Genomic DNA, 10627 nt, shown 5'->3' with positions numbered 1-10627 from the left:
GGTAGTTTAGCAATTTTTGTAGCTAAAAGTAAAAAATCTACCGTAGATGTTAAAAGATTGTGACGATACATCACAATCTTGCATGCTGAATGCAAGAAAGGATGAACCAAAAATGTTGAAAGAGGCAAAAATGTTTTAGTGTGGGATGCATAACACCAGGGTTCAAATGGTTCTTGAAAATTCTGGAATAGTATGGAATTTAATGTTATCTTTTTCCAATTTTGAGAAAGATAAAAGTGAACATGGGTTAAACTGGAACTTTGGCCTTTAATCCTTTTTCCAGTACGATAAAGGATAAGAATTTGAATTTGTGAAAAGTCAGTGAGTTTTACATCTATTTAGCTAACATACTTTGGTCGATAGTACATTTGCCTTTTGTTCAATAACGGCAGGAGAAAGGCACCAAAACCCTCTCAACGCTGAAAGAATTTCGCAAGTATAGAAAAATGCATGGGTGGATGGACAAAAACTAACTTGTCTAATTATTATAAAACATGAGTTAAGATAGGTACCAGAAAGGGAGTAAAATAGCCCTTAAATACACTGCAGAAACTAACTTTAGGATTGTCTTGTTTAATGCTTATTTAAACACTGATAGTGAAAATAAAAAAATAGTGAAATGTTTCCTACTTGTTGTTCAGCTTATTGATGTTCTTCGCTAAATGTCTAATTGTTCTTTCACAACATTAATGAGACACAAGACGCCCAGAAAGGATGGCATGTGCACATGGAAGTTCATTTTTATCATATTTTTTTTCTTAAAACATTCACAACTATATAAGACAAAAGTAAAAGGAAACAAAACAGAATTGACCTGCAGTTTGCATCCATTTTCAAAAATGTTACATAAATAACACTCAGATTTATAAATATCTCTTTTATAAACATATAAATATTTTAAACATAAATACATTAACGCAGGAGTGAATGAAGTACTTGAATGTACAGTAGCAGCAGCAGCAACAATGTACAGCTCTTGCGGTTTTTAGTTTTTACACCATTGTCCACAACGTCATAGTATGCATCTCTGTATTTGTAGACCATTTTGTATGGCATACATTGATGAATATATACCTGCATATTTACTATTTATATATTCATATTTATTTATATAAAGTGATGAGGCTTCTGCAGCATTGTCTTCTCAGTCTTTGCCCAACGCTGGCTGTGGGCTCGTTCGTACCGAAAATCATATCAGTTGGTCATTTTTCGCTCAGGTGGCAACACAGTCAGCCTATGTTGTCCAAACCCATCGTCCAAAGACCTAGAAAAGGAAGAGAAACAGGAGAGAAAATCTTATAAGCACTGTCAGAGGCTGGTTCGTCAACACGTTATCATTTATCCTGTAATTTTAAGTGGCTATTCATCAGCTGCTCATCATCCTGGGGATTTCCAAACATGCTTGTTGGTTTTAATCTCCATAAAACGATCTTACTCTGGTCTCTTGAACTGGGAATACATTACAAACTTTCACATTTCTGGGTGTTAACCAGTGACCAACACTTCCAAGTTAGTCATAAACTCTCACGTCCCCACGCTGGATCTCACTGTTTCACCACAACCACAAAAAGGCCCCAGCCCTTAGGACTAATTGTGTGTCACCTTAGCTTCCACATTACTTCATTCACAAACACAGCCCCTTCCCTGCTTTTGGTCAAAACACTTGGGTTTGGAGAAAATGGCTTTCCCAGAAAGAATCTGACCACTGCAGGGTGCTTCGTTTTCAAGACAGTGCATGGATGTGTACGTGCTCGTCCACATCGCCACTTCCTTCCTCCATCCCTCCTTGTCGTCTCCACTTCCTAAACATGATGTATGCCGCTGTTTTTCCAAATGAAACAGATGGGATCGTTCACGATTATGAGTAGAAACAAGAGAGTGGACTTCCTAAGCACCCACAAGATTGCACCCTATATGTCACTCTGGTTTAAGGGAGTTTTTTGGCAAACAGTTTGCGTCCTCGAAGAAAGTATCGCAGTGGTTGAAAATTTATTATTTTAATAACTTGATACATTATCTTTTTTGGATCCTTTGGGGCTTAGAATCTTCCTATGTTCCAGGTGGTTTAATAACAAGGATTTAATCACACAGTTATGACACAATAGCACACTTGAGAGTGACTCCTGACATGCAACTAATTTCTGAATTAAACTGGAATTCATTGCAAAATGCAAGTATCATCATGCCCATTTGTTCTAGACTCTGTTATTGCATAAGATCAGAACATACTGCCTCATGAACCATAAGAATTCAGACATCATGTATTATCCTGACATTAATATAGGACATTGTCTGACCTTGTAGAGCATACTTACTTTTTCTCCCAGGTATGAACACTTCTAATAGTTTCTTATGTTTTTCCTCAGTGTACTTTCTGAGTTAATGGAAGTGTCCTAAAACACTATTTCAACATTAAACATGTTATCGTTTTCTTGTCTTTTTGTCGTATATTTGGACATTTATTCAAAACTATTCCAGATTTTCCTCATTGTTTCTATCTGGGAGGTTACTCCGGTTCCGTCTAAGTGTAAAAAGCAGGGATGCCCCATGAACTCACCGTCTCTTCGCAGCTCCGAGCCCTAGCAGCCCATCCCGCTGATGGTCCCTATCCTGTCCATCTTGTGTCCGAAACAGCCACTCCGTGACGTGGAGCCCGCCTTCTTGTTTCCCGACTTGTGCCTCCTCGCTGCGGGCTGGTCGTTGAGGAGACGTGCCCACATCCCTCTGGCCCGGGTATCCATGCGTAAATCTCGCAGTAACCTCATCCGAGAGCGCACTGCATCTATCCTTCGCTCCCTCTCATCTGACTCCAGGATCTCCGCTAGTTCCTCACCCAGCAAACTTCGGAGTGACTGTGAGATGAACAAGATAGATGAGCAATGCATCCCTCCGGCAAATGTTCTTCTTCTTTTTTTTTTTTTTTCCAAACCTCTTATAACTTTAACAACAAGAATATATACTGCTTGTTCGGGCAGAGGTTACATATTTTTACACCATTTGAGGTAAGCCTCAATACAGTATAATATTCAAATAAACGGCGAGCATTAGAGGGAATATTTCAACATTTTATACCCTTCGGGAATAACGGCTTCAAATTCCACCCCAAAAGAGAATATTGCAGTTATTAGATTAGAGGTTAATTGAATCACAGCTAGTCTATAAATCTCCCCTGTCGCATATAAGTGCTACTTTAATTTTTATTAAGTGACACTGCGTTCTAATAAAACTACCAGACTGGGAAGCAGGTGCATATGAACGGTATTTAGTCTGGACTTTGGTATCCACTTCACCCTGGTTATTTATTTATTTGTTAATAACGGATATATGACTGCATAACTTATCTAGTTAGTGTAGTCCTTTGCCGCTATTATAATTTGATTTTACGCACACAACAGATTCCAACAGATACATTTTCAAGTCGGGAATAAATGTAAAAGGAACTATCGGTACCTGCTGATGACTAAATTGTGAAATACCATTTAACATCTCTTTAAATTGCTATCTTCTAAATAAAATGGTGACAAATTATGTTACAGAATAAAATGTTATTTTAGTACAACAAAAAGAAACTGCTTTAACGCAAAAAGCTTGGGCAAGTTTTAGCTTATTAACAAAGAGAAAACAAAGCTTTTCCAGAATGACAAACGTGAACTAAATTAATATCTGACGCATTTTTTTGTTTGTTTGTTTGTTTTTTGGACTCAAATAAAAAAAGCAACTGTTCATGCATAAATGCAACACCAAGCATCATTTGAGATACAACCGGCTTACCTTCTGTTGCGCTTGAGTTAAAGGTCTTGCTCCCATCTTTTCTGAAAGCAGGCTGACCAAAAGTCCACAAGCAACCAAGTAGGACAAGTTCATTTTGTCAAGTCTTACAGGGATTCCTCTCCTCTTCTTCTTCTTCTTCTTCTTCTTCTTCTTCTTCTTTAGGAAGATGGAAGGTCGGTTTAGTCAGTCAGCCACTGAACAGGATTGAACGCGTCCTTTACCCCAACGCTTCTGAACTGCTCTTCTAATTTTGCGCATCAGTCCTCGGCTCTTTATAGCCAGCCCTCAATGATGTCACGACAACCTGCGTAATGGTCCTCCTTCAGGCCAATTCTTTGTTTTCGTTACCTGCCTCCGAGCACGTCATGTCAGGGTTTAATTAAATGATACAATGTTCTGGTCATCGAGGCTTTACAGGAAATGATATATCGTCTATCCCCTGTCAAAAAAAAATCCCCCTACTTCTAACTTTTGAGCCCCTAGCCGAATTGGTACTAAATAAGATTAAAGACGTCCTGGTGAAGGACCCATGAAAATGCAACAATGATTATAAAAAGTTCCAACAAAAAAACCCCCAAAACAAAACAAAAAATTTACACAGGCACAAAGAATAAAACGCTAAATTTTCCGCTAGAACTTAAGTGTCAAGTCTTTTTTAGTGACTTTACTAGATAAATTCAAAGAATTGTGTACTAAAAGCAAATCATCTGAGCAAATGCAAACTTCTTGGATAGGAAAATACAAAGTTATATGATTTCACAAAGAAAAAAAGGACAAAGTACAAACAAAAAACTGTTACAACACACAAGGCATCTCTACATAAAGAAGAGTAGGCTAATGACATCACCATCAAAGGCATCTGTTTCAATAACCTTGAGGGAGAGTTAAAATAAAAGAAGGTTTAGACTAAGCAGCAGATAATCGCAGATGTGATTTTCAGGTTTTCTTGCTCAGAAAGTCAAAGACATACTTTTTTGTCACCTCTACCAGGGCTCTTTAGAAAATAACCAGATAACATGCAAAAATACATTTATTTTCCAGTCTTATGTTTATTTATATGATTAAGGCAGACAATTAGGATAGATTCTCATCAAGTATCTATCCTAATTGCTTCGGCTTACAGTGTGGCAGTGATGAAACATTAGTAAAGATGTCCTTATCAACGTTGTGATAAGAGTTGTGATAGAGTTGTTAATGCAGTTTTGTTCAGATTTTCTCTACCTCACAGGCCCAGAGATTAAAAGTTAAGAGTTTTGTCATAAAACCATCTGATGTGCTATTAAGAAATTCACTGGAGAATATTTTAAAGGCAAGATGATAAATACCGTCATCTCTTCACCCCACCATCTGCTTTAACAGATCTCAATCACATTTTAATGGCAGCATGAAGGACACTGAATCCATATCATGGATGTTTGTCTGAAATATTGTAATTAATCTTTCATAAAAAAACAAAAAACAAAACAAACAAAAAAACATGAATGGTTAAAGCAGAGACTTTGAAGTTAGATTGTTTTACAGTGGTAGCACAGAAGCACATCTGTTAAGAGCCAATACCAGTCTTTTGAATAGACATGCTTGTAAATTTAGCTTCCTAATGAAATCAACAAGTTAGAGACGGAATTCGTACATTCTAAACACGTCATAGTAAAGTTTTATTTGAGGGGTGGGGCTGTGAGTTTGACAGCTAAGGAATGAAAAAAAAAAATCTAAATTTTGCAACTTCAATTTATTTGAGTGTGTATTAATGAAGCTGTGCAGGTACAAAGTGACAAGAGGAACAGGAGTGTCAGGCAGCAACCGGTTTGGAACACACAGTGGCAGCATTTGCTGTGTTGACAGGGGAAAGTTCTATGTAGCCAAATGTTTGGTGGGTAAGCATCAATGAATGAAACTTGGTAAAAACTGAGCAGATCAAACAAAAAATCCAAGTAAAGCAGAGAATTTGCAGAATATTTGTGTGCAGTCATTTTAAGTGTGTTTATGCATCTGCTGAAACTAAATAAAAAGGTCATAAAATATATTGTTCTCTGTTTAATTTCCCCCAAAAGTCTGTTACATGTATATAACCTAAATTAAATAGCTTCAAATTAAACTCAATTATTAGCAATGGCACTCCAATGTTTTTGCTGTGAATAACTAATGAATAAACTAGAACAGCAATTAGCACTAAAATCAGAATTACTTTAATTATATTCATCCAGTGTTAACAACTGATTTCATTTGTTTAGGGTTCAGGGCTGTTTTCCTGATTATATTACACAATGAGTAGAATGCTTTTGGTTCATCATTATTTATACATACACGGGGGAAAAATAACATTAAGCATTATGTCATCATTCAGTAGTATTTATCATTCATAAATACTGCAAAAAAGAAGTTAACATAGCAACTCTGCATCAAATGGTTCTATAGAAAATTTCAGTTAGACTTCTCACAAAAAGTAAATACACATCAAAATCAAAAAGGTCATGAGAGGCAGATCTTTTAGCTATCAGGTTTCTCTGCTGTGGAACCAGCTCCCAGTTTTAGCCCACTAGTCCACTTTTCGGGCTAGATTTAAAACTTTCATTTTTTATGACACTCAATTATACTAGCTTAGTTTATTCTGGGGTATCTCAGTAGATGTACTGATATGTTGAAATGTGAAGCAATAATTTGTTCAGTGGCTGTTAATGCAAAGACTGTTATGCTGCCATCTGCTGTGTCTTCTGAGTACTGCAGTTGTACTATTCCTTTCTGAAGAGAATAGAAAAAACACGTTGAAAGCCCTAAGGTCCCAGTGCGTCGTTAAAAAAAAGTTCTGTTAGAAACGTTTTTGAGTCAAACAAACAGAATTGCGGGATTCACAATGAATGACAAGATGAATATCGACAAGCTGAACGGACCAGAGGACTATTGTACATAGAACGGAGAGTGATATATATGCTAATTCCGGATGCTAACGCACAAACTCGGGCAGAAATCGAGAAACAGGGATACGAGTATTTTCCATATTAGTGCTGAATGTGAGTACTCTACAATCAATTGTATTTAATAACAAGCTACCAAACTCCGGTACTATATTGTTTCACTGACAATGGACTCATTGGACAATGAGTTCAATGAGTCCATTGAACTCATTGTCCATGAGTTCATGGACAATGAACTCATTGTCCATTGGACAATGAGTTCATTGTCCAATGGACTCATTGTCCAATGGACACTCAATGGACAGAGTGTCCAATGAGTGTCACTGGACACTCATTGTCCAATGAGTGTGGACACATAGTTGCAAGACTGAGATCAGATAATAGAGGGGAGTACATTTCAAGTGAGTTTTAAACAATATCTGAAGGCTCCAAGTATCTACCATGACATGTCTGTACATCATACGCCTCAGCAAAATTGAGCTGCAGTTAGAAAAAACAGGACGAAGCAGCGAGACGCATATTGTCTCATGCTAAGCTACCAAAGATGTACTGGGGTGAAGCACTAGCAACAGCAGCCTACATACAAAACAGATTGCCAACATCTGTTCTGAAGCAAGAGACACCCTACCAACAATGGGCTGGCAAAAAACCCGACGTGAGTCAGGTTAGTGTTTGGTTGTGTTGCTTAAGCACATGTCCCAGACGCTGAAAAACGAAAACTAGACAAGAAAGCTGTGAAGTTCAGGTTTGGGGATATACAGACAATGCTAAAGGTTATTGTCTGTTCGACGAAGAAAAGAGAAGAATTCTGATTCCAAAAATGTAGTCTTTAATGAATCAGACTTTGACTGGAAACATGAGGTGGACATTTCCTGTCCAGAGAAAGAGGTGACTACCATCTCAGAAGAAAAGGAAACAAGTGATGATGACATCATTGTCTATGAAACTCTTAAAAGAGGAAGAGGAATTAGAAGAGCTCCAAAGAGATATGGATATGACGAGTTCACAGAAATGGTGACTGTTGATCATTGTTCTAATGTTGGTTCTGTAACAGAACCAATCACACTGAAAGAAGTATTAAAGAGTCCAAGTGTAAAAGAATGGGAAGAAGCATCAGTTTCTAGTGACTGCTAGAAAATTAAACCTGGGTTCTAGTGAAACTACCAAAGGGCAAAGAGGTCATCGGGTCATTGGGTTCAAAGTCAAGCATCAAAGTGATTGAGAAGGAGAGAGATACAAGTGCAGACTTGTTGCCAAAGGTTACTCACAACTTTATGGTGCTCATGCAGTTGAAACATTTTCACCTGTGGCAAGTTTTAGCTCAATACGTATACTGTACTTTGCCATCCAGAATAACCGACAACACTGCATTCTTAAATGGACACCTGGACAAAAGAAATATACATGGAACAACCTGAGGGACTTATCAAACCAGGTCAGTAGCATCTTGTGTTCAAGCTAAAAAATAAATCAGTGGACTAAAACAGTCTGTCTCCTCATTGTTGGAACAAAGAGTTCACAAAATTCATGACGGATCTTGAATTTAAACAGAGCACTTCGGATCCCTGGGTGTTTGTGAGAGAAGAGTACATCCCCGGAAGAGCGAGGCGAATCCAGCAACTAGGAAACAACAATACCTCACAAGCCTAGGAAAGCCGCCTACCGGATGGTGAAGAAATGCCAGGTAAGCTTTGAGCCTTCACATTTACCACGTCTTTGAGGTAATCGGCTCTCCGGAATGGCATGTGGCTAACCCAACAGTTCAGTAGGGACATGAGAGAAAAAGTGGAAGCCTCAATTCCTTTTTCCCAAACCATATCCAAAATGTAGATCCATTGAAGTTTTAATGTCCAAAAGTGCTTAATGAACATAAACTGTTGAGGCACTGGAACAGGATAAATACACAAATAAAGCAAAAATAAGAAAGTAAAGAAAGTGAATCAGATGGCATGCCAGGTACCCTGGTGCCATCTTGATTGAAGTATTGGTTTGACGTTACTGGATTCTCATACATCTGAATGACAAATTGATGGTTTTGTTCATATTTACAGCAAGTACAAGTTCAACTTGGTCCGCATAATTCTCTTTGAAACGTACTTGCTATGCAGCAAATATATTAGGTTCACATTTTGTCCAAAAATGGTCTCAAGTCTTTATTCTTTTTTCTTACAGTGAAGGGACAAATGCCAAATGGCAGAAGAAGGAGAATCTTCACTAACGAGCTCCAGAACAAAATGAAGCTTCCTCGTCTTCACTAACGTAAAGGTAAAGTACCGGTAGTGAAAATACTCACTCTGTTGGTGGAGCCACTTCATATCTAGCAAATTCATTTTTGACCTCTATTTTCATCAGCTTCAGCTTCTGTTCATATTTTTTTTTTCAGCCAAACATTTTTTCTTGATTACTAATTAGTTTATTTAAAATCTTAACAAGTGTGTGACACATTCTTCCTTAATACCACAGCTTCTATGTCACAGGTTTGTGCTTTGTAATTACACGATTTTCCCAATGACATCACACAGCTTGCCGGCGAGTACTGATGCTTTTGCCTGTTATTCATCATTCTTGATCTGTCTTAACTAAAATAAATACTCTTATGTGCTAACTTACAGTTAGTGATTTTTAGCTGTCATGTGGTTGAATTTAAATTAGATTTGCTAACTTACTTTAATTGTGCATTAATGCAAGCTTACAGAAGGACAAGACCCTTCAATTAGTGTATATGGGAGAGTTCAGTGTCTTGGTTTCTCCTTTGGTGTTTGTGTTAGTAAAGCTACAAGCCTGTTATGGCCCTATAAATAACAGTTTTATTGCATGTGGAATTTTAATGCCTTTTACAAAACTGCTCTGACGGATTTCACATCTGCCATAACATGCTTGAACCTAATGGAAAAGGATGGATACAGTTAAAGCCAGATTTTTTCAAATGCCATGTAAGGGACACAATCTTTTTCTTCCTTGCTGTCTGACATTAAATCAGATGAAAATAGCTCTGTTTCAAAAATAATACAAAATAGTTTTTTTAAATGACTTTGGAGTGACTTAATGTCACTCCAAAGTAGTGGCTTTTTAAGCTTCAGATAGGTAAGTTCATAAGCTTTGGGTTAAATAAAGGCACACCTGTGGAGTGTTTTAGGACTTTTTTTTTTTAAGTTGTATTGTTCACAGAAATAGAGAAAGAAAATCCTAAATATTTCTTAGTGAGATTCTTTAAATGATCTATACTAGTCATTTTTACATCTCAATAAGTTAACTTAATTTTCAAGTCAGTAACATGCCAACAAATAAAGTGTGCATGCCAAAACTAATGCTGGCGTAACAGCATGTGAGGTGAGTTATCCAAAATTGATGGAAACTTTCATAATATTGTTTCACTGTTCATGTTAGAAGAATGAAATAACCACAAGTGGAATACAGTCATATGAACAATATAGTTTTATTGTTTCTTCCAAAGCATGCACTAGTGTCTTTATTGTAATTCCATAACCAAAACATACTAATGAGCTTTGAGGAGACAGAGAGATGACGAATGAAGAAAAATCTGAACGATGAACTGGAAAAAGCATAGTCACTTCAAAGCACATAGGATGAGAAAAGGATCGGTTTTAATTGTTAGTTATGTGTTACCCCTTATTTCTGCTTAAAAATAATTCCAAACATTCCACAGGACAAATGTTACAATTTTAATTTGAAAAGTATTCCAATCTTTTAATTGGTAAATGTGGGTTTGCACATATTTAACTGTGTGCCCAAAATAACATACACACACAAAAAAGAATTCATAATTGTTTAATGTCTTAGTAAGAAAAAATTTCACTGCCTACATAAATAAAAATAAAAGAGGCTTTGGGGTAATAACCTGTTGTTACAGAGATTTATTTTGTTATCTGAACCATGAGAATTGTTTAGTTATTTGTTTAGTGAATTTATTTTACAGCAGAAAT

General features: G+C 36.9%; 1 protein-coding gene and 1 long non-coding RNA gene across 2 annotated transcripts; one reads left to right on the top strand and one right to left on the bottom strand.

Annotated features, from left to right (window-relative positions):
- Window positions 1–247: 247 nt before the first annotated feature.
- Window positions 248–4027, bottom strand: nppc (natriuretic peptide C). The gene is made up of 3 exons (XM_007541545.2): window positions 3772–4027; window positions 2558–2852; window positions 248–1264 (listed from the first exon to the last, which is right to left on the bottom strand). The coding sequence occupies exons 1-2, from the start codon at window positions 3862–3864 to the stop codon at window positions 2580–2582; spliced, it is 366 nt and encodes a 121-aa protein (XP_007541607.1). The 5' UTR covers window positions 3865–4027; the 3' UTR covers window positions 248–1264; window positions 2558–2579.
- Window positions 4028–6540: 2513 nt separating this feature from the next.
- Window positions 6541–9618, top strand: LOC107834520 (uncharacterized). The gene is made up of 4 exons (XR_001660315.1): window positions 6541–6779; window positions 8035–8118; window positions 8235–8367; window positions 8856–9618. It is a non-coding gene; the product is annotated as an uncharacterized LOC107834520 (long non-coding RNA).
- Window positions 9619–10627: the final 1009 nt, after the last annotated feature.

The sequence above is a fragment of the Poecilia formosa genome, unplaced genomic scaffold, assembly GCF_000485575.1.
Source record: "Poecilia formosa unplaced genomic scaffold, Poecilia_formosa-5.1.2 Scaffold10, whole genome shotgun sequence".
In the NCBI taxonomy this organism is placed as follows: domain Eukaryota; kingdom Metazoa; phylum Chordata; class Actinopteri; order Cyprinodontiformes; family Poeciliidae; genus Poecilia; species Poecilia formosa.
The sequence above is the reverse complement of the archived record's forward strand: the minus strand, read 5'-3'. Positions and strand labels throughout refer to the sequence as shown.

Coding starts and splice junctions, on each gene's coding strand:
- nppc (XM_007541545.2), bottom strand. CDS start 3,864: ATGAACTTGTCCTACTTGGTTGCTTGTGGACTTTTGGTCAGCCTGCTT. Junction 2,853..3,771: donor TAACTCAAGCGCAACAGAAG/GTAAGCCGGTTG, acceptor TTCATCTCACAG/TCACTCCGAAGTTTGCTGGG.